At 56.5% G+C, this 27,899-nt stretch overlaps 1 protein-coding gene across 7 annotated transcripts in view; it reads right to left on the reverse strand.

The window, feature by feature from the left end:
• Positions 1-27,899, reverse strand: part of FAM227A (family with sequence similarity 227 member A) — a 49,500-nt gene that overhangs the window by 18,381 nt on the left and 3,220 nt on the right. For 3 of the 7 annotated variants that reach the window (XR_011380283.1, XM_070052935.1, XM_070052933.1), the window contains exons 2-13: positions 26,483-26,729; positions 24,565-24,647; positions 17,759-17,828; positions 17,198-17,274; positions 15,838-15,984; positions 15,308-15,409; positions 14,875-14,979; positions 12,479-12,602; positions 12,014-12,121; positions 11,483-11,562; positions 5,439-5,511; positions 2,704-2,798 (exon numbers count right to left, since the gene is read on the reverse strand). Coding sequence is in view for 6 of the 7 variants with exons in the window: in XM_070052935.1 (XP_069909036.1) it covers positions 2,704-2,798; positions 5,439-5,511; positions 11,483-11,562; positions 12,014-12,121; positions 12,479-12,602; positions 14,875-14,979; positions 15,308-15,409; positions 15,838-15,984; positions 17,198-17,274; positions 17,759-17,828; positions 24,565-24,647; positions 26,483-26,624 (1,206 nt within the window). In the remaining variant the exon portion in view is untranslated. The other 4 variants (XM_070052934.1, XM_070052938.1, XM_070052936.1 and 1 more) reach the window with 4 other exon arrangements.

Below are 27,899 nucleotides of genomic sequence, written 5' to 3' on the forward strand. Positions count from 1 at the left end.
GCGGCCATTGGAGGGTGAACCAACGGCAAAAGGAAGACCTTTCTCTCTGTCTCTCTCTCTCACTGTCCACTCTGCCTGTCAAAAAATTAAAAAAAAAAAAATTGTTAAAGGGGCTGGCACTGTGGCACCGGGGGTTATGCCGCTGCTCACAACGCTGGCATCCCACACTGTGCCAGTTAAGGGACCTGGCTGCTTTACTTCCTGCTAACACCCCTGGGAAGGCAGCAGAAAATGGCTTGGATCCTGCTACCCATGTGGGAGACCCGGATGGAGGTGGAATTCCTGGCTCCTGGCTTTCCCCTAGCACAGCTCTGACTGTTGTGGCCATTTGGGGGGTGAACCAGTGGATGAAGGATCTCTCTGTCACGCTGCCTTTCAAATATATACTTTTTTTTTTTTACATGGTAACAATATATTCAGGGCTGGTGCTGCGGCTCACTAGGCTAATCTTCCGTCTGTGGTGCCGGCACCCTTGGTTCTAGTCCCGGTTGGGGTGCTGGATTCTGTCCCGGTTGCCCTTCTTCTAGTCCAGCTCTCTGCTGTGGCCCAGGAGGGCAGTGGAGGATGGCCCAAGTGCTTGGTTCCCTGCACCCACATAGGAGACCCAGAAGACACTCCTGGCTCCTGGCTTCAGATTGAAGCAGCTCTGGCCATTGCAGCCAACTGGGGAGTGAACCAGCGATGGAAGACCTCTCTCTCTGCCTCTCCTTCTCTCTGTGTGTAACTCTGACTTTCAAATAAATAAATCTTTTAAAAAAAAAAAAGTCAAAAGATTAAGTAGCGGGACTGGCTCTGTGGCACAGTGGGTAAAGCCGCCACTTGCAGTGCCGGCATCCCACAAGGGAGCTGGTTCGAGTCCTGGCTGTTCCACTTCCAATCCAGCTCCCTGCTGTGGCCTGGGACAGCAATGGAAGACGGCCCCAGTGCTTGGGCCCCTGCACCCACGTGGGAGACCCAGGAGCGGCTCCTGGCTCCTGGCTTCGGATTGGCCCAACTCCAGCTGCTGCGGCCATTTGGGGAGTGAACCAGCGGATAAAAGATCTCTTTCTTTCTCTCTCTCTGCCTCTCAGTAACTGTCTTTCTAATAAATAAATATTTAAAAAAAGATTAGATAGGAGGCATTTTTGCCAAAATATGACCAAAAAAATTGAGCTTCTGTAAACGAATGGCGAGATCAGTGAGAGACTACTAACTCTAGACGGGGAGATATTTCCACTGCTGAGAACAGGGGAGAAACAGAAAGGCACGGAGCAGCGCTCATCGGGGCCCGAAGGCTTGTGAACGCGGAGAGAGTTTTAGCGGCCCCGAGCATTAAAGCGCTCACAGGGGCAGGCGCAGGCACCGTCCACCCAGCCCTGGGGGCCGCGCCCGCTCCCCGGCATGAACCCCGTCCTTCATCTCCTTTCCTCTGTGTTACATGTTTCTCGTTTCCTAAGATCAACAAAACGCCTTGCTCAGGCGACACAGCCGGACGGTGGCAGCACTGGGCTGTGTAGGCGTGTCCGTCCGTCCATCTCTTCCCCCAAGCCCGGCTATTTCTCCGAAGTTTCAGTGCCAAGTGCTGAGGGCAACCAGGCGACGGTTACAAATACGCAGACAGGTCAAAGGTCCGGGAAATCTACAACCTCACTCTTAGTGCCCGCGCTCGGCCTGGCTCCCTGGCCAGCGGGGGCTTTGGGGAGGTCTGCAAACCTCTCACCCTGCTCACAGCCCTCAAGGCCTTTCCCCACCGCTCAGGACTGAAGATGCCACCGGTACAAACCACCACGGCCGCATGGCGGGAGGTGGGGGGAGCAGACAGGTTCCCCAGGGCCAGCCGTGGCTGGGACTGGGGTTCAGGGCTCAGGCTCAGCAAGGCACAGATGCGCGTGCCGGTCTCTGTCCATCACGTACTGGCTGTGTGACCCTCAGCACCGCTTCCCTCGAGGAGGAACGGAGGACAGCGAGAGGCACTGCCTCAGCGACGGTGACAGTGAAGTAAAGCAGAGCTGCGCCCCGGGCTCTGGCACCTGGTGCGGAGCAAGGCTACCGTCGTGCCTCGGGAACCTGGTGGCACCGCCTCGCCCCACTTAACAGAGGAGGAAAGTGAGGCCCAGTGTGCTCTTCGTCACACGCAGGCTCTGAGTTCCAGGCAGGCGACTTAAATCCTGGGGAAATGCAGACATAGCGCTTTGTCCGCGTGCCTGCCTCCTGCAGGAGTTACCACAGGCAGCCTCCTGTGCCACCTGAGTGGGGAACAGCCCGTTCTCACCGACGCCCATGCACAGCGCGAGCCTCCCGCCTCGTCTCCGACCCCTCCTGACTCCCCTCTGCTTCCACATCTCCAAGCACGTTTATTTTTTACATTTATTTCTAAAGATTTATTTTATCTATTTGAAAGGTAGAGTCAGTGAGAGAGAGAGAGAGAGAGAGGGAGAGAGAGAGAGAGAGAGGTCTTCCATCCACTGGTTCACTCCCCAAACAGCCACAACAGCTGGGGCTGGGCCAGGCCAAAGCTGGGAACCAGGAGCCCCTTCCAGGTCTCCCATGTGGGTGGCAGGGACCAAGCACTTGGGCCATCCTCTGCTGCTGCCTTCCCAGGTGCATCAGCAGGGAGCTGGATTGGAAGTGGCGCAGCCGGGACCTGAACCGGTGCCCATACGGGCTGCCGGCACTGCAGGCGGCAGCTGCAGCCCCTCCGCCACAGCGCCGGCCCTTGCTCACCTGTTTAGAAAGCGCGTTCTCGTATTCTCGTGCTTCTGTTACCTTCTTGACTTGCGGTGAGGCTTTCCTTGATTGCAAGATGTGAGGACGATGCTCTGTCAATGTGATAGTAGCAATAATAACAATAATACGATAACAATACATCCCACTGGAGCTTCCCACCTGCGTGAGCAGACCTCCACTTCCTGCCAGAGGGAAAAGGCCCGGATGCACTGAGGCCCTGGCTCACGCTGGAGGAGGCAGCTCTGGGGAATTCACACAGTTTCTCCTGCACTTTAGCCACATTCACACCTGCAGGCCGTGGCTCTCTTCAGGCTCATCCGTCTGCCCACCCCTTGTCCGTCATCCACCCGGCAAATACGTGCTGGGCATCTCTGGGCGTCAGCCCGGGGTGGGTGCAGAAACACTCTCTTCAAGGGACCCACAGTGTAGTGAGGCAGAAACGGCACGGGTGCGACATGCATGCTACAGCGTGGATATCTGTGTGCGTTCCCCAAAAGTCCATGTAGAAGCCTGGTCCCCAGGGTGGCAGGACTGTCACATGGCGGCACCTGGAGGGAGGGCCCTACGGAGTGGGGGACGCCCCTGGAGGAAGTTCTCACTTGACCTGTGGAGTTCTGAGAAGAGGGTTGGCACAAAGCCCGAGTCTGGCCCCCCCACTCTCTCTGCTTCCTGGCTCGCCCTCCACCCTTCCTCCACACACTCTGCCATCCACCATTGCCGTCCGTTGGCACTCACGGAAGCCAAACCAGAGGGGCCACCTGATCTTGACCTTGAAGCTCTAGAATTGTGAGCTAAGAAACCTTTTCTCTTTACAAACTGAGTTCTCACGTGTGTTCTGTTGTAGTAACTGAACGCCAGCCTCTATAATTCAACAACACCGAGTCAGATGCCATGACGGAATTCCCTACAGTAAAGAGTAAGGCAGCGGGGTGCTCAAGTCTTCGGAAATGCTACTCAGGAGTGGGTGTTTGGCCAGTTGAGATGCTGTTAAGGGGCCGGGGTTAAGCCACTGCTTGAAATGCCAGCAACCCATACTGGGGTGCCAGTTGGAGCCCCCAGTACTCTGTCTCCAATCCAGCTCCCTGCTCATGCACCCAGGAAGGAAAGGGGGAGGGGGAGGGGAGGGGAGGGAGGGAGGGGATAGCGAGGGAGAGGGGGGAGGGAGAGAGGGGAGGGGGGAGGGGGATAGCAAGGGAGAGGGAGGGAGGGGGAGGGAGAGAGGGAGAGAGGGGGAGGGGGGAGGGGGATAGCAAGGGAGAGGGAGGGAGGGGGAGGGAGAGAGGGGGAGAGAGAGGGGGGAGGGAGGGGGAGGCAGAGAGGGGGAGAGGGAGAAAAGGAGAGAGAGAGGGGGAGAGGGGGAGAGGGGGAGAGGGAGAGAGGGAGAGAGAGGGAGAAGGAGAGAGGGAGAGGGAGAGAGGGAGAGAGAGAATTCTCTATCTGCTGGTTCACTCCCTGACTGGCACAGGAGCCAGTGCTGGCCCAGGCCGAAGCCAGGAGCTGTGGGTTTGGGGGCCCGGGACTTGCTCTCTCAGGTCCATCAGCAGGAAGCTGGATCAGAAGCGGAGTAGCCAGGACTCGACCTGGTGCTCCAATATGGGATGCCGGCATCACCTGCGGCCCCTCCGAGTTCTTCAAAGCACCTGTGACAGTCACTCTGGGCTGTGGTCTGGGAGCTCCTCCCACGTACACACACACAGCACGGGAAAACGCCCGGCCACCCAGACACCTGCTCGCAAACGCTCACAGCGGCACGGTCCCGACAGTCCCCAAAGGGCAGACACGCATCACGACGTGGAGGGACGGCAGCGCTGAATGCTCGCTGGGCACAGCTCTCCCTTTCAGCCAGTGAACACATCGTCCGGTCTCCCTTGGTACTTCCTCCTCGGCCCATGGGGTCACTGAGTGTGTGTCTGGGGGCTTGAAGAATCCCCCCGATACTCTCCTCCATTTGAACCTGGCTGCACACTTTGGCGAGGAGCCCAGGCTTTCCCTCTTTTCCAACGGCCTTCCTGGGACACGATTCACACACTCACTCCCTCGAGAACACGGACAGCTCACGTTTCCGGGAGAACGACGGCGTGTGCGAAGCCACCCGGGAGGATCCCGCGGCGTGGGCTCCACGGGACGCCGGGAACCACAGGGCCGGACCAAGGGGGCTGATGCCCCTCCCACAGAGAGGCCCTTCCCTGAACAGCTCCTCGAGCAAGCTCCCACACAGCAAGCCAGTATTTCCTCTGTGCAGAGCCAACCTGGAGCCACAACCCGGAGCCGGCACCGTACAATCTGGCCCCGTCCCCGTACCCAGAACCTGCTGGGATCATCCGAACACCATCACCCCAAGCTTCGCCTGTGAGGGCTGTGGCCTCCGCTCCCATCGCCCCCTGCTGCTTCCCGCCGAGGCCCTGGCCGGCCTGCCACGTGTCCCAGTCAAGCCACGGTTGGCTCAGTGCCCCGGGCCCCTCTGTGCTTTCCCTCGCAGGCTCCGGTGCGGATCAGCTTCTGTCTCTGCCAAGCGCTGGCTTCCGGTGGGGGAGAGGGGCGGAGCAGTCATGGCATCTTCCACTTACTTTCCACGCGTGCCGGCCGCCTCTCTCCTCCACGGAAATCAGCGTGGTCCTGAACGTGGCCTCACAAAAATGGAGCTTGTGACAGTGCAAACACAGGCCCAGGTGTAAAGGGGGGGGGGTGCAAATTAGGTGCAAACAGACGTCCCCTCTCGGGAGTGCTAGTACCTCTCCCGGTGTCAGGTGGCCCCGAGCCGCCTCCGGACTTCCGCACGGCCGAGAACGCTTTCTCGGGGGTTGGCTTCGTGTTAGAGAATCGTGGGGGAGAAAACAGAAGAATAAAGTCAGTAAAACGGGCAGTGAGAGGGATACATGCCATTGTCCAAGACGTTCCTCGTTGTTCTTAGCAAAGGGACACGCAGGCGCTCCCGGGGCACTGCAGGGACAGGCAGCAGATACGGAGACCACAGGGGCTGGGACGGAGGCAGACGCGGTGGGTGGGTGGGGGTCCCAGCCGTCGCTCACGACTGGTGATCTGGGGCGAGTCACTGAAGCCGTCTCCTGCCTCCAGCTGCTCGTAGGACTCGGTCAGCCCGCGCACAGAGCATAGTGGGCCTGGGTAGGTGCTCCCTTGCCGTCCCTGATGACGTGACGCTCGCCACACCTCCTTCGGTAAACACCACACCGGGCAAAAGCTCCCAACGTGACCGCCCCCAGACAAACCCTGAAACCTGGTCCTCACTGGAGTAGCCCTCAGCTGAGCGAGGGACAGGACAGGAAACAGATGAAGTCCACCAAGGGGTGAGAAGTATCACCCACGTGGTAGCTTGAGGGGAAGGGTCTTTGAAAAGTTTGTAATCTGAAGAATTACATGTAGATTTCCAAAATGTTTTGCATCAAAATAAATATCTTTTCATGCCTTTTTATTTTATTTTTTGATAGGCAGAGTAGACAGTGAGAGAGAGAGAGACAGAGAAAGGTCTTCCTTTTCTGTTGGTTCACCCCCCAATGGCCGCTGCGGCTGGCACTCTGTGCTGATCCGAAGCCAGGAGCCAGGTGCTTCTCCTGGTCTCCCATGGGGTGCAGGGCCCAAGCACTTGGGCCAGCCTCCACTGCACTCCCTGGCCACAGCAGAGAGCTGGCCTGGAAGAGAGGCAACTGGGACAGAATCCAGCACCCCGACCGGGACTAGAACCCGGGGTGCCGGCGCCGCAGGCGGAGGATTAGCCTAGAGAGCCGCGGCGCCACGCCAGTATGCTGGCTGGAGCAGCTGGGATGTGTCTGCAAGGCGGGGAACGGAGAGGCGGCTACAGGCAGGTCTGCAAGGAGTTCTGAGGTGAAAGGACAGCGGGGATGTTGGCGCAAAGGAAGTCGGCTTGTCCTGTATTATCATTTTAGAAACGTGCTGGAGCTGCATGGTGGGTTAAGCTGCCGCCTTCAACGCCAGCGTCCCGGTGTCCCGAGAATGCGCACTGCTGGTTCCAGTCCCGGCTGCTCCACTTTGAATCCAGCTCCCTGCTAACGCACCTGGGAAAGCAGGGGAGGATGCACCCGTGTGGGAGACCCAGATAAAACTCCTGGCTCCTGGTTTTAACCTGGCCCAGCCCTGGCCGGTGCAGCCACTTGGGGAGTGAATGAGCAGATGGAAGATCTCTCTTTCTGTAACTCTGCCTTCCAAATAAGTAAGTCTTTTTAAAAATGTGTTTGGGACAGAGACAACGAGCTAGGTGAAGGGGACGAGCGAGCAACAGCGCCATCTGCTGGTTCGCTCCCCCGAATGACTGCAATGGCGGGGACTGGGTTGAGCTGAAGCCAGGAGCCAAGAACAGAGTCCAGTTCCCCCACGGACGTGGCAGGACCCCACCTGCTCTGGAGCGGGGCACACCCTGAACTCTGGTACTCAGATGCAGGACACGGACCAGTGTCTTAACCGGCAGGCCAGACACCCGCCCCAGGTTTTCTTTTTAAAGATCAGGGTCGAGGCCGGCGCTGCGGCTCACTAGGCTAATCCTCCGCCTACGGTGCCGGCACCCTGGGTTCTAGTCCTGGTTGGGGCACGGGATTCTGTCCCAGTTGCCCCTCTTCCAGGCCAACTCTCTGCTATGGCCCAGGAGTGCAGTGGAGGATGGCCCAAGTCCTTCGGCCCTGCACCTGGCTCCTGGCTTCAGATCAGTGCATCGGCCATTGGAGGGTGAACCAACAGCAAAAAAGGAAGACCTTTCTCTCTGTCTCTCTCTCTCACTGTCCACTCTGCCTGTCAAAAAAAAAAAAAAAAAAAAAAAAAAAAAAAGGTCAGGGTCGCAAGAGCACCCTGCTCATTGACGGGGCACGGCCGAGTGACGAGTGACGTGACCTGCCTGAGCCATACGGAGGCCAGTAAGAGTCCTGGCTGCTCCACTTCCAATAAATAAAATAGAATATTTTTAAAAATAATAATAATTTCCAGATCTTCAAATCTCCTTCTGCGCTGTTTTCTGAAGGTGAGTGTCCTGAGAGTGAGCAGGTGTTCACGCCAGCCCTTACTCCATTCCACTTCACCCGTCCAGGCCTCCCTGGGTGACTGCTCCAGGGTGAAAACACCCCCACGCTTCACCAAACATGGCAAGGTTGCTCTGACAAGGACATAAGCAGATATGCTACTGGTTAAGAAATGCATTAGAGGGGCTGGCACTGTGGCGTAGTAGGTTAAGCCTCCACCTGCAGTGCCGCCATCCCATATGGGTGCCAGTTTGAGTCCTGGCTGCTCCACTTCCAATCCAGCTCCCTGCTAATGTGCCTGGAAGAGCAGTGGAAGATGGCCCAGGTACTTGGACCCCTGCACCCATGTAGGAGACCCAGAGGAAGCTCCTGGCTCCTAGCTTTAGATCAGCCCAGAACCAATGGATGGAAGATCTCTGTCTATTTTTCCCTCTCTGTAACTGTGCCTCTCAAATGAATAAATAAATCTTTAAAGAAAGAGGAAGGAGAGAGGGAGGAAGGGAGGGAGGAAGGGAGGGGCACATTAGAGGGGCCAGTGCTGTGGCACAGCCCGTTAAGCCGTGTCCTGCATGCTGGCATCCCATATGGGTGCTGATTCAAGTCCTGGCTGCTCTACCTTTTTTTTTTTTTTTTTTGACAGGCATAGTTAGTGAGAGAGAGAGAGAGACAGAGAGAAAGGTCTTCCTTCCGTTGGTTCACCCCCCAAATGGCCACTACGGCCGGTGCGCTGCGCTGATCCGAAGCCAGGAGCCAGGTGCTTCCTCCTGCTCTCCCATGCAGGTGCAGGGCCCAAGCACTTGGGCCATCCTCCACTGCCTTCCCGGGCCACAGCAGAGAGCTGGCCTGAAAGAAGAGCAATCAGGACAGAATCCAGCGCCCCAACCGGGACTAGAACCTGGTGTGCCGGGTACCGCAGGTGGAGGATTAGCCAAGTGAGCCGCATCGCCGGCCCTGGCTGCTCCACTTCTGATCCAGCACTCTGCTTTAGCCTGGGAAAGCAGCAGAAGATGGCCAAGTGCTTGGGCCCCGGTACCCATGTTGGAGACCCGGAAGAAGCTCTGGGCCCCCGGCTTTGGCCTGGCAGCCCTGGCCATTTTGGTTATTTGGGGAGTGAACCAGTGGATGGAAGATCAAGCTCTCTCTCTCCTTCCTCTTCTCTCTATACATCTCTTTCAAAAAATAAAAATATTAACAGCAAGATAAAATTTGAATGTCTTTTTTTCCTATTAATCTGCCTTTTGGGGCCAGCTCTGTGGCACTGGCATCCCATATGGGCACCGGTTTGAGTCCTGGCTGCTCCACTTGCAATTCAGCTCCCTGCTAAAGCACTTGGGAAAGCAGTGGAAGATGGCCCAAGTGCTTGGGCCCCTGCACTTGCGTGGGAGACCCAGAAGCAGCTCCTGGATCCTGGCCTCAGGCTGGCCCAGCCCTGACTGACAGTCATTTGGGGAGTGAAGCAGCATATGGAAGATCTCTTTCTCTGTGTCCCCCGCACCCGTCGTAACTCTGTCTCCTCCGGGTCTCCCATGTGGGTGCAGGGGCCCAAGGACTTGGGCCGTCTTCAACTGCTTTCCCAGGCCATTAACAGGGAGCTAGAGCAGAAGTGGAGCAGCAGGGACTCGAACCAGTGCCCATATGGGATGCCAGCGCCTCAGGCCAGAGCGGTAACGCACTGTGCCACAGCTCCAACACCCACCCTTTTTTAAAATGTCCTTTTTTTTTTTTTTTTTTTTTTTTTTTGACAGGCAGAGTGGACAGTGAGAGAGAGAGACAGAGAGAAAGGTCTTCCTTTTTTGCCGTTGGTTCACCCTCCAATGGCCGCCGTGGCCAGCACACCGCGCTGATCCGAAGGCAGGAGCCAGGTGCTTATCCTGGCCTCCCATGGGGTGCAGGGCCCAAGCACTTGGGCCAGCCTCCACTGCACTCCCTGGCCACAGCAGAGAGCTGGCCTGGAAGAGGGGCAACCGGGACAGAATCCGGCGCCCCGACCGGGACTAGAACCCGGTGTGCCAGCACCGCAAGGCAGAGGATTAGCCTAGTGAGCCGTGGCGCTGCCCTTAAATCTGTCTTTTGCCTGTGTAATGTGCAGGGCCCCAGAGGCTGAGCGAAGAGGACACAGCGAAGATTTTCTCCTCCCCTACAAGAGCCTAAACTGGGAAGGAAGGAGGAGCCTGCACCTCCCAGACAGGGGTTGGCAGCGACTATCAGAGCCCGACAGGCAATCCGTGGCTTTGCAGGTCATAAAGTGTCTGCAAACATCTGCTGCTTCTGCACACAGCCAGTGAATGCCTGGGGCAGTGTGCCAATAAAGCTTTACTTACAAACAGGCAGTGAGGGGCCAGCGCTGTGGTGCAGCGGGTTAACGCCCTGACCTGAAGCACTGGCATCCCATTTGGGTGCTGGTTTGAGAGCAGGCTGCTCCACTTCTGATCCAGCTCTCTGCTGTGGCCTGGAAAAGCAGCAGAAGATGGCCCAAGTCCTTGGGCCTCTGCCACCCATGTGGGAGACCTGGAAGAAGCTCCTGGCTCCTGGCTTCGGATCAGCGCAGCTCTGGCTGAGCAGCCATCTGCAGAGTGAACCAGGGGATGGAAGACCTCTCTCTGTCTCTCTCTGTCTCCCTCCCTCTGCCTCTGCCTCTCTGTAACTCTGCCTTTCAAATCAATAAATAAAACCTTTAAAAATAAAAAAAGAGCGAAAATATAACCTGACATTGATCATTTCATAGAAATATTGACAGGGGTCAGTGCTGTGGCGCTGTGGGGTAAAGCCCCAGCCTGCAGTGCCGGCATCCCATATGGACACCGGTTTGAGTCCCAGCTGCTCCTCTTCCGATCCAGCTCTCTGCCATGGCCTGGGAAAGCAGTGGAAGATGGCCCAACACCTTGGGCCCCTGCACCCACGTGGGAGACCCAGAAGAATCTCCTGGCTCCTGGCTTTGGATCAGCTCAGCTCCAGCTGTTGCAGCCAAGTAGGTAGTGAACCATCGGATGAAAGACCTCTCTCTCTCTCTCTCTCTCTCTCTGCCTCTCCTCTCTCTGTGTAACACTGACTTTCAAATAAATAAATAAATCTTTAAGAAAAAAAAAAGCTGTGACTTGTGGCAATGAGCTCGCTACCAATGAAACCTCTCTGATCTTAGAGTTGAGAAATGCTGACGGTGGCAGCAGTGGTGGGCGTGTACCTGGGCCAAGAGGCCGTCTGTAGGGAGGGAGTGTGCTGTTTGCAGGGACTGGGAGGGCGCCAGAGGGTGGAGGAGGGGCCCTGCGGGTCACCCTACTGGGACGGCAGGAGGAAGCCCTCTGGGGCACCGGAGGCTGGGAGGATGGTGTTCAGGGAGGGGGCGAGGGGGGGAGGGTTGGGGTGCCTGGCTCCTCATTTGAGAAGACTGCAGGGGTCCCCAGGAGCCTGCGAGAGACCAGCGGGTTCCCCTGCAGCAGTGACAGGAGCTCAAGCTGTGGTGGTGGAGGCGGCAGGACCCGGGAAGACCCTGGGAGGGAATAGCACAGGGCACGGGGTGGGGGAGGGGGAGGGGGGGCAGGTGTCAGGGAAGACCGCCCCTGAGGTGTGCCTGGAGGACCACGGAGGCAGAAGACACCAGAGCCCGCCGCCCCGCAGCCTCCAGGGAAAGGCCGGGTCTCTGCCTCTCTCCTCCGGCGCTGCATTCGGGTGGGCGCCCTCGGTGTTCCACTCGACCTGGCGGCCTTCGGGGCACCCATGGGGAAGGTGGCAGGGTGGGGCGGGGGTGCAGGGCGTGTGGGCCCCACGGGGGTCCGGATCGACACCTCCCCACTTACCTGAGGGTACTGGGGTTTTCTGCTCTGGGTTGGCTTCCGGGAAAACAATCTCTTAGAAGTGAAGAAAGAGTACGTTCTTCCTAAGGAACGGGAAAGCTGATCTTCAGTTCCTTCTTGCCGCGGGTCAGTGCCGTGGGGTGGCCAAGACTGGGGACCAGGAGATTTGAGACGCCCTCCCCGTCGGCCAGTCACACGCACCAGCAAGAGGACCACCGAGAACCAGCCTCGGGCAAGCCAGAGCCCCTCCGCAGGCTCCGCCTGCTGGGTGACCCTGGGCACCCTAGCCCGGCTGGCCCTGTTGAGGCACAAGGCTGCTACGTGCCTGGCCGGGCTGATGAGCTAAGGAAAGCAGAGAGCGCACGCAGAACCCTGGGCACCCAACCCACAAAGAAAAAAATCATTTCAGAGAAAAGACAAGCAACTCAGGACCCCGCCAAATGGAAGTAAATAAATAAATGTGGGACGAATGCTTAACTAGAAACGGCGGGGAGTGGGGAGCGGGGGGGGGGGGGGGGCACGCGCGCGCCTCACCCCTCATCAGCCTTTTTCTCTGTAGCATTAACTCCTCTCTGCGGAATCTCTCTGGATCCAGCTCTGAGTAGTTCCAGCCGGCGTAGCCCTGTGGGCAAGGATAGGTGCCTGGGAGGAAATCGAGAGTGGTCATGCACGCTTCGCCCTTCGCCACAGGGAGGGCGCAGAGGCAGACAGAGGCCTGGACGCCATGGTGCAAGACAGGCTGGCCCTCTGGGGACCAGCCCCACCCCATAGCGGCCTTGTGGCCGTGGACGAGGCGCCTCCTCTCCAGGAACCTACTCAGAGCCCACGGCTGTGAAGCTGGGCGACTGTACGCGGGAAGGCAGTGTGGCCTCTGCCCATTGCACCTGCGCCTGCCGGACCAGGGGCTCCCTGAGGGCAGGGGCTGGGGCTGGCACATAACCAACGGGCTCAGCAGGCGCTGGCTCCGGGGCACGTGTCTCCCGGGACGTCTGCGCTCACCTGTGATCCACAGGCTCATCGTGTTGCAGACGCAGGACTTGAACTCGTGCGTGTTGAACCAGGACTGCGGGAAGCAGCAGCAGAAGCTGGTGTACAGCGCTCTGCTCAGGAGCGAGGGCAGCCTCTGCGGGCGGGGCGGGGCAGCGCTCAGCGTCCTGGACACGTCCGCGCCCAGAACACTGTCCCTTCTTTCAGAAAACCCCTCAGCCAGCCGTTCCCGACGAGTGCCTCTGCGTCTCCTTACCCTGCCGGAGGCCACTTCCCCAGGACCGCGCTGGGCGTGGCCAGCGACCTCCTGCCCTCCCTGCCTCTCCTCAGCTCCGTCTGCAGCGTGGCCAAAGCACAGCCACGGCGGTGACGACACATTCGGCCAGTGTGTCCAGCACGGTCTCCCAGAGGTACCGGCAAGCACTATGCACTTTTAAAAACTTATTTGTAAGCTGGCGCCGTGGCTCAATAGGCTAATCCTCCACCTTGCGGCGCCGGCACACCGGGTTCTAGTCCCGGTTGGGGCGCCGGATTCTGTCCTGGTTGTCCCTCTTCCAGGCCAGCTCTCTGTTATGGCCAGGGAGTGCAGTGGAGGATGGCCCAGGTGCTTGGGCCCTGCACCCCATGGGAGACCAGGAAAAGCACCTGGATCCTGGCTCCTGCCATCGGATCAGCGCGGTGCAACGGCTGCAGCAGGCGGCCATTGGAGGGTGAACCAACGGCAAAGGAAGACCTCTCTCTCTCTGTCTCTCTCTCTCACTGTCCACTCTGCCTGTCAAAAAAAAAAAAAAAAAAAAAAAACTTATTTGTAGGCCGGCGCCGCGGCTCACTAGGCTAATCCTCCGCCTAGCGGCGCCGGCACACCGGGTTCTAGTCCCGGTCGGGGCGCCGGATTCTGTCCCGGTTGCCCCTCTTCCAGGCCAGCTCTCTGCTGTGGCCAGGGAGTGCAGTGGAGGATGGCCCAGGTGCTTGGGCCCTGCACCCCATGGGAGACCAGGAGAAGCACCTGGCTCCAGCCATCGGATCAGCGCGGTGTGCTGGCCGCAGCGCGCCAGCCGCGCTGGCCATTGGAGGGTGAACCAACGGAAGGAAGACCTTTCTCTTTGTCTCTCTCTCTCCGTCCACTCTGCCTGTCAAAAAATAAATAAATAAATAATAAAAAAATAAAAATAAAAAAACTTATTTGTAATATTCTGGGAGTTTATTTATTTATTTATTTTGACAGGCAGAGTGGACAGTGAGAGAGAGAGAGAGACAGAAAGGTCTTCCTTTTCCATTGGTTCACCCCCCAGTGGCCGCTGTGGCTGGCTTGCAGTGGCCAGCACACCGCGCTGACCGAAGCCAGGAGCCAGGTGCTTCTCCTGGCCTCCCATGGGGTGCAGGGCCCAAGCACCTGGGCCATCCTCCACTGCACTCCCGGGCCACAGCAGAGAGCTGGCCTGGAAGAGGGGCAACCAGGACAGAATCCGGCGCCCCGACCGGGACTAGAACCCAGTGTGCCGGCGCCACAGGCGGAGGATTAGCCTAGTGAGCTGCGGTGCCGGCCCCAAGAGTTTTTAAAGCATTTTTGATTCACACCAAAAGGAGATGCTGAATTATTATTATTATTATTATTATTATTATTATTTTAGGGCATATTTAAATGTGCCTATTTATTTGAGTCACAGAGAAAGAGACAGGAGACAGACAGATTCCTGGCTGCCGGCTCAGTCCCCAAATACCTGCACCAGCAGAGGCTGGACTGAGAGCGTGGCTAGGAGCTGGAGACGCCAGGTCTCCCTGTGGGAGGCAGGAACCCAGTTCCCTGAGCAGACACTGCTGTTTCCCGGGGCTGCGCTGGCAGGACTGGAGTCAGGAGTCGGCCGGAACCGAGCTCGGGCATTCGGATCTAGGACATGGGCATCTCAGCTGCTGAGCTAAACGCCCACCCCTCATTTGCATTTGAAGAGAGAACCTGTAGATAGAGGAGGAGCTCTCTCTCTCTCTCTCTCTCTCTCTCTCTCTCTCTCTCTGCTGTTCCCTCTCTCTGTAACTCTGCCTTCAAATACAAAAATAAGTACTTAAGGAAAAAAAGTCTTCTACAACTGCATCCCCAGAGGTGACCACTGCTAGGAGTTGGGTAAACAGGGCTCTAGACAGTTTTCCCACTCACAGGCCCGGATGCGTACACATGTATGCATCTATTTCTTGGACGCAGAGTGGTGGAGCTGCTGTATGAACTATCGCCGCATCTTTCCCGGCCCTACACACACAGAGGGCTCTACCACGCCGCCTGTGACGCTGCGCTGCCAGCTGCCACGCGGATCCATCCTAACTCGACTCCTAAGGGAAAGAATGTGTGGGGCGTTCTGGAGTCCGAGTGAAGAGCAACTCAGGGGATCCTTCTCCCAGCAGTGGTGGGCGCTCACTTTCAGCAGCGCCTCTTCGTAGTGGGACCTGGGATGCTGGACGAGCAGGACGGCGTAGCAGCGCGCCGTGCGATCAAACAGCTTGTCCTGGATCTCCTTGTTGGGCTGCCAGGGACAGAGATGGGGCAGGGGTTGCTAAGCCTCCGGGGACACTGAAACAGCCTCAGGGCTGGGGGTCCACCAGGACTCCTATCCCCCCTCTCCCCCTGCCCTCGACCACCCTCAGAGCCCTGCCCAGCTCCTCAAGTTCAGCTGTGTAACAGCGGAAGCACGGGGCAGACGGTGAGAGTGTGGAGGGCGTGGGGTGACAGGTGAGGCCGTAGGGGAGCCCACAGGCTCGGAGGGGCTCGTGAGGCATGTGAGAGAGGCTGGACTTTGTTCCACAGCAAAATGTAACTTAAGCAAGGGGGAGGAAGATCAGCCCTGCATTTACCTGGTACCTTTCATGAAACAGCCACCAGAAGCTGTCCAGCCACATGGCTCTTGGGAGAGGAGAAGAGAGAAACTTCTTTAATTCTTTATCTGAACAGAAAGACTTGAAAAGAAACAAAATTCACATCAATATTCCTTTGGTTCTGGTTCTCCTCCCCCCGCCTCCAGACCACCTTACAATTTCCCCATCTCCAGTATGCACTGCATGGGTCACACGGACCCCCACGGACCCCCGTGGGCCTTGGCAGGCTCCCTTCCCACGACTGCCAATGGACCACACATAGGATTCGCACACAGAACTTATCTATGGGCCACCGTGTGATCGGAACGGCTGCGAATGGGACCCGTGACCAAAGCAGTCAGAGACCACTGCTCTGGCGGAAGGAACTGAGGTTCTGGGGCTCCCCGCTGGGCTCAGGCACACATGAGTGTGTGGCCCAGGCGTGGGAAAGGGGGACAGCTGTGTCCGACCCAAGGCGGGGGGCAGGGCCAGGCGCCCGGCTGGGTGAGCTGCCCGCCCTCTCTCCTTACCTTGCCAGTGATGGGGTTTTTCTCAGCCCGGACCACGTTGCCCACCATGTCGCAGAAGCCCACCCCATTGGGAAGCTCGTTTGGCCTGGCGCTGTCAAAGGCTGGGTACTGGTACAGCTCTGCCAGCAGGTTCTTATCTGCTGTTTTCTGGTGCAGAAAGGGGCCCATCAGTCTGCTGGTTCAAACAACAGGTGAAGACCGCACTCGGCAGTCCCTGTCCCTGGTGCTGAGGGCTGAGGGGGAGGGAGGAGAAAGTGCCATCTGTCCACAGCGGACAGCGATGCTGGACGCTGGTCATCCGCTTCCAGTGACGCTGCGACAGCCGGGCAGAACGCACAGGAAGTAGGCACCCTGACCAAACACTGGGCACGTTTTCTATGTGTCTGTACAGGCTTTGAGTAAACACCTGCAAATACACATAGGAGGGTACTCCAGAACGTTCGTGGAAAATGACGTTAAGAGGGCAAACAAACAAAAAAAAAGATTGAGACCCATGCATAGTTTTCTCATGAAACGCACTTCCACACACTTTCTGAAAACCCCGTGTGTGACTCGGACCGCAGTGTGTCTGAGTATGTGATCTTTCCCGTTCACTGAAGCTGCTACTTTTCACGTAGTCACAGCAGCTCTGAACTGCCATTGAGGAAGGCACACGATCGGCCAGCTCATGGGGAAGGTGTGCTGTCATTCAGTTAGCTGCTCCCTGAGCACTGTCCTTCGTAACTCACAGCCTGCACTTTCCCTCCCCGTTTTGGGTTATTTATTTAGCACGAATGTCTCAAAATTGTAATTTGAATTAAAGAATGTGTCTATCTTTGTGATTCTTCATATATATAATTATTAAAGTGATTTTTAGAGTAAAACTAAAACATGATGACTTACAGAAATGTAAAAGTCAAGCAACATAGACAGCCAACTCATTACCATCACCCGCAGGGAATTCTGGGGGCCATCACTGTGGCATAACCGGTAAAGACACCGCCTGCAGTGCTGGCATCACCTGTGGGCACCGGTTCAAGTCCCAGCTGCTCCTCTTCCCATCTAGCTCTCTGCTATGGCCTGGGAAAGCAGTAGAAGATGGCCCAAGTCCTTGGCCCCCTGCACCTACATGGGAGACCCAGAAGAAGCTCCTGGCTCCTGATTTCGGATCAGCACAGCTCTGGCCGTTGCAGTCATTTGGAGAGTGAAACAATGGAAGGAAGACCTCTCTGTCTCTCCCTCTCACTGTCTGTAACTCTACTTCTCAAATAAATAAATGAAATCTTTGAAATAAAAGGAATTCTGTAGTTTTCCGCCGTGACCACCATCTAGACACCAGGTCCCTTCCTGCCCCGCAGAAGCCGGTCAGACACAGCCTCACCCTTTTCGTCAGGAAAGATCGGGCATTCTTGAGGTCCAGGTCTTTGCAGAAATCCTCCACTTTCCTTTGTCTCTTGCCTGCAGAACGGAGGGAGAGAAATAAGAAATGAGCAGCGCCAGGGTCCGTCCTGGGCTGGGCGGGAACTGTGATGGGGGCTTCGCGCTCTGCCTGGGCTGCCCTGGCCGCTGGGGCTGCGGTCTCCTCCCAGCTGGCTGAGACTCCTCCCTCCAGCTCCGACGGGGCCACTTGCTCCACGGAGCAGCAAGGGCTACACACGCTGTGGCTTTACACTCGGGCCGCCTGCCCCAGGCCTGTGTCAGGGGACGTCGGGAGGACCTGGGGGGACTGGGCACACAGTGCCTGGTGCCGCGTGCCACGCAGTAGGTGGTCTCTGAAAGGTGCTGTCCTTCCTTCCTTCCTTGCTCAACGGCAGGAAGTGAGATTCAAGGCTCTTTTAGAAGAAGCCTTGGACTCCTACCCAATACTAAACAATAATAATGATAATAAAGCAAACACCAAACCCCACTAAAAACCACCGAGGCCATGAGAAAGGAGGTTTGCCTCTGTCTCCTGGGCTGCTGCGCCTTTTCTCTCTTACAGCCTTCTTCTCCAACTCAAATTTCTCAATTGCCTTCAAAAATCGGAAAAAAAAATACACACACAACACAATGAGACATTAGGTCAGGCAGAGGGGCCGGGGACTAAGTCTTTTTCTTCTTGGTGCCTGGAGGCCTCTGGAGCTAAGTCTCTGGCCAGCCTGGCTGCCCCGGCTAGTGGTAGGGCCTGGGGCCATCGGTGTCACGGACACCATCTCCCCGAGTGCCACCAACCCACCCCAGACCCCAGCCTGGCCCTGCCGCGCTGCCCCTCCTCCTGGCCACGTCTCTGAGAAGTGGAGGATTTGCAGCAGGGTTGCAATCATGGCCCTGTGCATCACGATCCCTCTGTAAAAGGCGGCTGGCGACACCTGCCTTCCAGGCCCTTCCAGGGGTCAGAGGTAACGGGATGTGCTGGAAGCGCTGGCACGCAGGAGCTGCTCAGTGCCCCGCAACCGCTGCTGCTGCCCATCGTCTCACCTTGAGCTCCGCAGACGGACTTACCTGGCCTCTGACTCCTCCCCACCCCCTCAACCCCCCACCCCCTGAAAGAGAAAGAAAAAGAGTGTCAGGAACCCCCCAGGGTGCTCTGACTGCGAATCACCCGCCCCAGCACTGGGCACGGATGACGTTAACACAGAGCTAGAATTCTAGGTTCCGGCAACCGAGGGCAAGAACGTGCTACCTGGAAAGCCAAACCGGCACACGTGGAACCATGAGCGCGCTTAGCTGCTGCGCTTAGGGTTCCAACAAGTGAGGTTGGCGTGGCTGGAAGAGTCTCAGAGGACTGCCTGGAGGAGGCGGGGGAGGGGGTGGTAAATGATGAGGGGGTGGTCTCAGCTTGATAAACCACAAATGGACTGGAAGTGGATCATCCAGGTCTCAAACCGGTGCCCACATGGTATACTAGCATGGCAGGCGGTGACTTTACCTGCTATGCCACAGTGCCAACCCCAGGAAGCACATTTTATGAAAAAAGCTAAGCAAGGATTTAAAAATAGTTTTGCATCCAAACAAGCTTAGTTTTGAATTCCATTTTTCCATGGCTGTTTTAGACACATGCTTGTATTTATCAAGATTAAACATTTCACTAGAGAGCTGAATTCTGAAAAAACACTTGTAAATGAATCCCAAGACACATCTCCGGGGATGGGTATTGGTGAGGCAGTGTAGGCGCCACGTGGGACGTCCACGTTCTGTATTTATCTCCCAGTTCCAGCTTCCTGCTCACGGACACCGTGGAAGGCAGCAGCTGATGGCTCGAGTGCTTCAGTCTCTGCCACGCACAGGGGCAGTGGAGACCGCATCGCAGCCCCCGGCTCAGCTCGTCCAGCCCTGGCTGCTGCAAGCATCTTGGGCGTGAACCAGGCAGATGAGAGAACTCTCTTTTTGGTTCTCTGCCTTTTAAGAAAACAGCATAAATAGTTTTTTGGAAACAGACACATATACAAAAATACATGTTCACTGCAACAAAAATACCGTGGAAATACCATGATCAACAAGACACTGTCACGCCGCCGTCTGTGACGCTGGCATTTGAAATCAAGCCACGGCTCCAGTTCTGGCTACTCTGCTTCTGATCCAGCTCCCTGTTAATGCACCCAGGAAAGCAGCAGATGATGATCCAAGTACCTGGGCCCTGGCCACCCGGGGGGGCGGGGGGGACCCGGATGCGGTTCCTGGCTCCTGGCTTTGGCCTGGCCCAGCTCCAGCCATTGTGGCCATTTGGGGAGTGAGCCAGTGGAAGGAAGATTTCTCTCTCTGTCTCTTTCTCTCCTCTCTAGTCTTCAAAAATAGGAAACTGTTCAAAAATAGGAAACTGTTAAATAAATTGTGTCATATCCAAACTAAAGGATATTATGTGTCCATTAAAAGGATGATTTGGGAAAATAGTATCGACTTTGAAAAGAAAAAAATCTCCAAGAGGTATTTACGCTAAAAATAAGGGAATAAATAAGAGAAAAGAAAAGCAGTTTACAAAACAAAATTTATGTATGATCCTGCTTATGGGAAGGAAGGACAGACGGACGGACGGACAACGGCCTGAAGTTGTGAGCCTCGTCCTTCAAATGCAAAGTTCTGATCAGTGGTGACGGCCAGGGCAGGAAACGGGGCTGATCAGGCTGACCTTCACCTTCTACCTACACCCCTGCAGACTGCTTGAATACTTTAGAGTAATGTATCACCCTGTAATGTACGCTTTTAAAAATAAAAGTTTGACTCAAGAGCTGAACTGACCCCAAAAGTCAGTACTGGAAAATCTGGGGTTAGGGTGAAGTGGAACACCAGACGCGGGGGCAGAGGAATGTGGCAGGAAGCAGGATGCCGGGAGACAGCAGGCATTTGGGGCACCTGCATCCCATAATGGGGGGCCTGGGTTTAAGTCCCAGCTCTGCTTTTGATCCCAGCTCCCTGCTAATGAGCAGTCTGGGAGGTAGCAGGTGGGTGCCCGCCACCCACGTGGGAGGCCCCAGCTGAGCTCCTGCCTCCGGGCTTTGGCCTGGCTGGCATTTGGGAAGTGAATCAGCAGATGGGAGCTCTCTGCCTCTCTCTCTCTCACAAGTCAAGTGGGCAACGGTGAGAGGGTTAGGGGTGTAGGAGCTGTGAACTGGCAAGGCAGCGCAGGAGCAGGGCCACAGTGGACCAAAGCAGCAGAGGGAAGTGACGGAAGCCGAAGAGGAGGAGGAGAGCCAGGGAAGACCGGTGGGCCCAAGATCAGGCCAAGGGGCGCCCAGGGAGGGCCTTCCATCTGCACGGGCCACAGATGACCTGGGCTCGCGTCTGGTCTGTGATGAACGTGTGAAACCCACCACGTGTACACCCCTGATGCCAGCTGACCCAGGCAGGCAGATGGGATTAAATCGGTTAGATTTGTGAGCTGGAGACCACGCCTTCACCCTGCTCCCTTTCGTGGTCTCACGCCCCTACCTGACCTCACGAGGACGCCCACCTGCCAGTCAGACTACGTAACCACTCCCTTTTGGTAGTGAAGGAAAGACCAGAGCACAGTGCGCCTGCCCTTGTCCTGGGCCTCCAGGCGTGCAGCCTGCTGCCCACCTGCTCTCTGCTCTGTGTCCTGCCCGCGCTACACTACCTGCAGCTGAACCGAACCGCACGCTTGCTCCACGTGGCTCCCGCCTGCTCTCTTATTTCTAGACTTCTCCCCCTCGATAAAGCCTGCACTTTCCTGCGTATTTCTCTCACTGAATACATGCTAAAAACTGTACCGTGTTGCCTGTTCCATTTATAAGCAGCAGATGTTTAAAATTCTTATCTAAATATACGGCAAGAACCCTCGACGTTTTGAGTCAAGGTCTCCGATTTCACCCCCGGCCCAGGAACGGGGGCGTTCAGTGGGGACTGCAGCAGCGTGGCGGGCCCACGCCCTGAGACGGCGGCCGCTGCCCTTGGCTCCGACTGACGGTGGCCGCCTGGAAAAGCTGGGCCTGGAAGCCTGCTCGGGCCACCTGCTGCAGATCCACGAAAACACGTGGGGGCCCGGCCGTGGCCCTTAGTTCACGGGGTCCCCGGAGAGCAGACTGGAGTCCTCCGCCTCCCCACAGCGCCCGCACTGGGAGGGGGCAGGCAAAGTGGCTGAGCGGCCAGGGCCCGTGGGGCCGCAGCAGTGGGGGAGTGGACCCCAGCAGTGACCTGAGGCTTGGCTGCCATGGCTTTGTCACTCCCGTCTCCACCGTGGCGATTCGTGGAGCTGTGCCTCAGGTCGCTTAAGCACAGTCGACGAGGAGGAGGAGGGCTGGCCGTCAGCCTGGCAGCTGGAACGCCCGTGCTCCGCACCGGAGGGCCTGGCCTAGTCCTGGCTCTGCTCCTGGCTCAGCTTCCTGCCAAAAAGAGCAGGAGAGGTGGCAGTGGTGGCTCAATACTCCCATGGGGGAGGCCTGGACGAGTTCCTGGCTTCAGCCCTGTGCAAGCACTTGGGGAGTGAATCAGTGAATAGGAGCTTCGGCTGTCTCTAGTCCTCTCGCTGTCTCTCAAACGAATACATTTCTTTTAAGATTTTATTTATTTGTTTGTTTGAAAGGTAGGCTTACAGAGAGACGGAGAGACTGAAAGGAAAGTCTTCACTCCTTAAATGGCCACAATGGCCAGGGCTGGGCCAATCCAGAGCCAAGAAGCCAGGAGCTTCTTCCTGTTCTCCCACATGGGTGCAGGGCCCAAGCACTTGGCCATCCTCTCCTGCCTTCCCGGGCCACCGCAGAGAGCTGGCTCAAAAGAGGAGCAGCCGGGACTAGAACCGGCGCCCATATGGGATGCCGGTGCTACAGGCAGAGGCCTCGCCCACCATACCACAGCGCCGGCCCCTCAAATGAATAAATTAAAAAAAAAAAAAAAAGCACACACTTGCCAAAACCCAAGATAGCCAAAAAGGCAGAGGAGCCCCACAGTGTCCTCCCACCCGCGGGAGGGGCACCTCTCGGCTTGCCTGTGACCGTTAGCACTCCTGCCTCCCCGTGAGCCGTGTGCGTGTGTGAATCATCGGCGCTTAGTTCGTTTCACACTACGCTTCGGGCCGCCCGTTCTCGGCTGGCATACAAGGCGCCACTCAGTCCTAGCAATAAGTAAAAAGCTGACCAAACTGGGAAATCCGAGGAGCCAGCAGGAAAGCCCAAGCTGTCCGCTGAAGTGCAGGAGGCTCTGCGTGGACAACACTGAGTCAAAACCCCAAGGGGGCACAACAGTTAACTCCCACGGATCCGACCCCCAAAGTAAAAAGCAGAACTACGTGAAACCCCCAGAGGATGACACGGAGCAAACCCAGGTGAGCCTGGCCCAGGCAATGACTTCTGATCAGCATCAAAGGCACAACCCACGATGGAAGGAATTCATAAACTGGACGGACTCCACTGAACGCAGAACTTGCTGCTCTTCGAAACACACAGTCAAGAGAATGAAGTGGCAAGCCACAGACTAGAAGAAATTATTTGTAAAGCACATGTCCAGGGCTGGCATCGTGGCACAGTCAGTAAAAGCCACTACCTGGGGCCGGTGCTGAGACGTAGTGGGTAAAGCCGTGGCCTGCAGTGCCGGCATCTCATATGGGCGCCAGTTCAAGTCCTGGCTGCTCCACTTCTGATCCACCTCCCTGCTAATGCACCTGGGAAAAGCAGCAGAAGATGGCCCACATCCTTGGGTCCCTGCACCCACATGGGAGACCTGGAGGAAGCTCCTGGCTCCTGGCTTCTGATCGGCTCAGCTCCAGCCGTTGCAACCATTTGGGATGGAAGATCTCTCTCTCTCTCTCTCTCTCTCTCTCTCACACACACACACACACACACACACTCACTCTCTATCTCTGCTTCTCTGTAACTCTGCCTTTCAAATAAATAAATAAATCTTAAAAAAAAAAAAAAAAAAGCCACCACCTGCAATGCTGCTATCCCATATGAGTGCCTGTTCCAGTCCCAGCTGCTCCACTTTCGATCCAGTTCCTTGCTAAAGTGCCTGGGAAAGCAGTAGAAGACGGTCAAGGTTCCTAGGCCCCAGCCAAGCATGGGGGAGACCTGGATGGAGTTGCAGACTCCTGACTTCAGCCTGGCCCCAGCCCGGGCCGTGGTAGCCATTTGAGAAGTGAATCAGCAGATGGAGATCTCCCTCTCAGTGTCCCTCCCTCTTTCTGTAACTCTGCCTTTCAAATAAATAAATAAATCTTAAAAAAAAAAAAAACAAAAAAAAAAAACAAAAAAACACTATCTAGGAAACAACTGTTATCTTAAGTGTACATGCGACCAGTATCGTGGCATAGTAGATTAAGCTGCCTCCTACGGCACTGCCGGATGCTGATTCAAGTCCTGGCTGCTCCAACTCCAATCCAGCTCCCAGCTAATGTATCCGTGAAAGCAGCGGAAGAGGATCCGAGTGCTTGGGCCCCTGCCACTCACGTGGGAAACCCGGATGGAGTCCCAGGCTCCTGGCTTCAGCCTGGCACAGCCCTGGCTGTTGCGGCCATTTGGGGAATGATCCAGCAGATAAGACAGGAAATCTCTCTCTGTGTCTCACCTTCTCTCTCTGTAACTCTTTCTTTCAAATAAATAAAATAAATCTTAAGAGACTAAAACTCAACAATAAGAAAACAATCTGATTTAAAAATAGGCCAAGACCTTCAGGGACATCTCTTTAAAGAAGACAAACAGCTGGCAAACGAGCAGGCGGTGAGATCCCCACAGATGGGCCCCCTCGGAGCGGGGTGTGGACAGTGGAGGAGGCCCCCTGTGCTGGGGGCGGGGCGGGGTGTATAAGGAAACTATACTTTCTGTTCAATTCTGCTAGGAACTTAAAACTGCTGTAGAAAGTAATAAAGTCTATTACTTAAAAAAATTAACTTTGGGTCCAGCACTGTGACACAGCAGGTGCCATCCATAGTGCCGGCATCCCATATGGGCGTGGGTTCAAGTCCCGGCTGCTCCACTTCCAATCCAGCTCCCTGTTAATGTGCCTGAGAGAGCAGTAGAGGATGGCCCAAATCCTTGGGCCCCTGCACCCCACGTGGGAGACCTGGAAGAAGCTCCTGGCTCCTGGCTCTGGCCTGGTCCAGCCCCCACTGTTGCAGCCATTTGGGGAGTGAACCAGAGGACAGATCTCTCTCTCTCTCTCTCTCTCTCTGTAACTCTGCCTTTCAAATAACTACATCTTTTTTTAAAAATTAACTTTGAGACCTCAATTGTGCAAATGTGCTTTTGAACAAACGGAGAGGCCCCCAGGGCACAGCCGCACCCTGAAGAGGCTGGGAGCCTGGCCGGCACGGCTGTGACTCACCAGGCGGCAGGTCAGCAGGCTGGGCAGCAGGGCGACCTCCGCGATCCTTCTGTTCACCTGCTGCATGGAGCCGACCAGGCAGGCTGGGAGGTGTGGGCTGAGGAAACTGCAGTGACGGCGTGCGCGGCGCGGGGCAGCCTGGGGAGGACCCGGCCCCCGCCAGGTCCGCAAACACTCACACTTCCCCATCCTGTTTTAAATGAGCTGCTTTATAAACTGTCAACCCGGGTTGACTGTGCACCACAGACACCTTGGAAAACATAAAAAGGAAAAAAGACCTAATGCCACCACCCTAACAACCGTGCGAAGCTGGAGAGACTTCCTTCCCATGCTTTGGGTCTTTTCATACGAGGGAAAGTTCACAGGAAATGTGCATTCTGAAAAAGCCATGCACGGATTCCAAGTTTTTTGCACCAAAATTAACTCGTCTTTTAACCCTGTTTTGGCATGAACTTCTGGAAGTACCCTGTACATACTTCACAGGACTCCAATGCCAGTATTTGCCTGTTTCTCTCCTCCGATTTCTTTTCCACTCATTACTGTGAGCCCTCTCCATGTGGCTAAGCAAGATCGGCCCAATGACCCCATCGATCGGCAGGCACCTGTTCCTCGGTTGTTGAACGCTTGTTTGCAGTGAGCGCTGCGACGCGCCTGGCGGGCAGAGAATTCCCACATCTGGGGAGTGTTTCTTTAAGAGATTTTCAGGTGCGGGTGACTGAGCCGGAGGGGGTTCCGATCTTGCTCGTCACTGCTGAAACCTGCCCAGGCCTCCTGTTCCCAGCTGACCTCTGCGTCTCACCTGCTCTGCGAAAGCCCCGTAATCCCGTCGCCCTCGCTGCGTCCACGCACGGCCAGGCTCGCGCGCACTTCCATTACTCTCAAGTGTTCTCACAGACCGGAGGGCACTCGACAGAGAAGGGCGCTAGGAGCAGACATGACAAGCGGCGGGAAGTGGAGCGGGCGAGCACACCAGGGACAGGACAAACGGCCGAAGTGGAACGGGCTAGTCGGGGCGAGACGCGTGTGGGATTAAGAAGAGAGAGGGGCGTGAGGAGGAGGGCAGCAGAGGCAGGCCCCGAGGCAGGCGCCCGGTCGCGACGAGGGTTCTGGAGAGGCATGGGCGGCGAGGGGTGCGGTGACACGCGTGCCTTGAAGGTGAATGAGCTCTGAATGAGGTGGAAAGACCTGGGTTATTTATAACCCGAGAGGGATCTGTGTTGGACACGCACCCAGGCGCCCTAGAGACACAGCTCTGTGGTCCTGGAGACGGTTCCAGGCCAGACGGGACCCCGGAAGTCAGGTGCCGGTGGGGCCTGGGTGACATCAGAAGGCACAAACTCTGGGCCCAGGGAGAGGAGGCCAGGCGGACAGGACTGAAACGAAGAGGCTGGGCCTCGCGCTCACTTGTCTGAGGGCGGCCGGCCCTGGCTTCCTGGGGGCCAGGTCTGACAGTCCCAGCTAACAGAACTCTGGAAGGCAGGAGGGGAAGGGGAGACACTAAGAGACGCGCTTTCCCCTTTTTCTTTCCCATGCTTTCAACAAACACTTCCGGGGCTGCTTCCTTTTAGGCTGAGTATCCAGAAAAAAAAAAAAAAAAAAAGAAAGGAAGGAAGGAAGGAAGGAAGGAAGGAAGGAAGGAAGAAAGAGAGAGAGAAAGAAAGGAAGGAAGGAAGGAAGGAAGGAAGGAAGAAAAAGAAAACTGAAGCCAAAGCGCCCTTCCTTCAGTCTCACATTCTTTCAGAGGACAGGTGGGGCTTAAATGGTTGCAAACAAACTAATGAAAGTGTAAGGGATGGGCTAAGAAGCCGTCTGTACTGTAGACGTGAGCCCTGATCCCACGCACGCGCGCACACACGCACACCTGTGACTCAGCTAGGTGTGTTTTGTGTAGCCACGGCCGCCGCCGGCCAAAGGATACAGGGTGGGTTGTTCTCCAGGTCCTTCCTCACAGCTTCCTTGATTGCATTCCGAGTGGCCAGCGAGATGGTCAGGTTCTCATCCATGGGGATCATGGGCAAGGTGGTGACGTTGATGTTGTCCGTCTTCCGGAAATGCTCCATGGCCCAGGCTGTGTGAACGGAAGTTCCTCTCTCACAAGTCTCTCGTTCCCAGCCTCGCTCTCTGTTGACTCAGCCTCCTGCAAATCCCACCGCGGGCAGAAGCTTCTGTGGAAACACCAGAGGGAAAGGCCCCGTGTGCTCCCCGCCCAGCAGCGCTGGTGGCCAGGCGTGAGTCGGGGCACACAGGCAGGGCCGGCGTGCGTCTCAGATGCTCATCTGAGAATTTCAATGCATTTGGACTTCCCACCTGCCGAGGCTGGCTCACCCCACCATTCACGATGAAGTTGTTCTAGTTTTCAAGATAAGGAGACTTGGGGGCCGGCGTTGTGGCAAGTAGGCTAAGCTGGCTTCCCATATGGGAGCTGGTTCCTGCCCAGGCTGCTCCTCTTCCCATCCAGCTCTCTGCTGTGGCCTGGGAAAGCAATGGAAGATGCCCCAAGTGCTTGGGCCCCTGCACCCGCGTGGGAGACCTGGAAGAAGCTCCTGGCTCCTGGCTTTGGATTGGCCCAGCTTTGGCTGTTGTGGCCATTTGGGGAGTGAACCAACGGATGAAAAATCTCTCTCTCTCAGTTTCTCCCTCTGTCTGTCTGTAACTCTACCTCTCAGATACATAAATAAATAAAATCTTTTAAAAATAAAATAAAATAGGGAGACCCGAGATGCTGAGAAGGCCAAGGTTCCACTCTCCCGACAAGTCAGTTTCCACATCAGAAATGAAATCAAAAATTGTTTTGCCTCTCTCAGCCTCAACTGTAAAAGCAAGAGATCTGGACTAGGTGACCCAAGGCCCTCCCCAGCTCCCAGCAGCTCTGACCCCAGGCCCCGGCCCCATGGGCACAGCACGATCCACCCGGGCTTTCTGCTCCGGCTCCGCTGGCCCCAGGCCCTGGCTCCTCCTCGGCCCTGATCCCCGTGGCCTGGCTGTTCATCTGAGTCCTGGCCTGTCGGCCGGGGTCCAGTCAAACCGTCTGGGGGCCCCCAGTGTGACGGGACTTCCTGTAAGGGTTACTTACATCCTGCCCTCAAGAAGCTCAAACCTAAAGGGAGCAGGGAGTTTGGTGGAAAATCTCAGCAAGGTTTCCTCTCGAAAGGCCCTCCTTGCCTCTTCTCTGGGTGGGGTCCTCTCCCAGCCACGCCTCCATGTGCCCGGCCCACTCAGTTTCTTCCCGCTGCCCAACCTCGCTATGCTGTCCGTGCCTCCGTGCCTTTGCCCGTGCCGTTCCCACCGTCAGTCTGTCTCCGGGAAAGGTGCTATTCCAGGCAGTTAGCGCCACA

Source organism: Oryctolagus cuniculus, chromosome 11 (assembly GCF_964237555.1).
Source record: "Oryctolagus cuniculus chromosome 11, mOryCun1.1, whole genome shotgun sequence".
NCBI classification, from domain to species: domain Eukaryota; kingdom Metazoa; phylum Chordata; class Mammalia; order Lagomorpha; family Leporidae; genus Oryctolagus; species Oryctolagus cuniculus.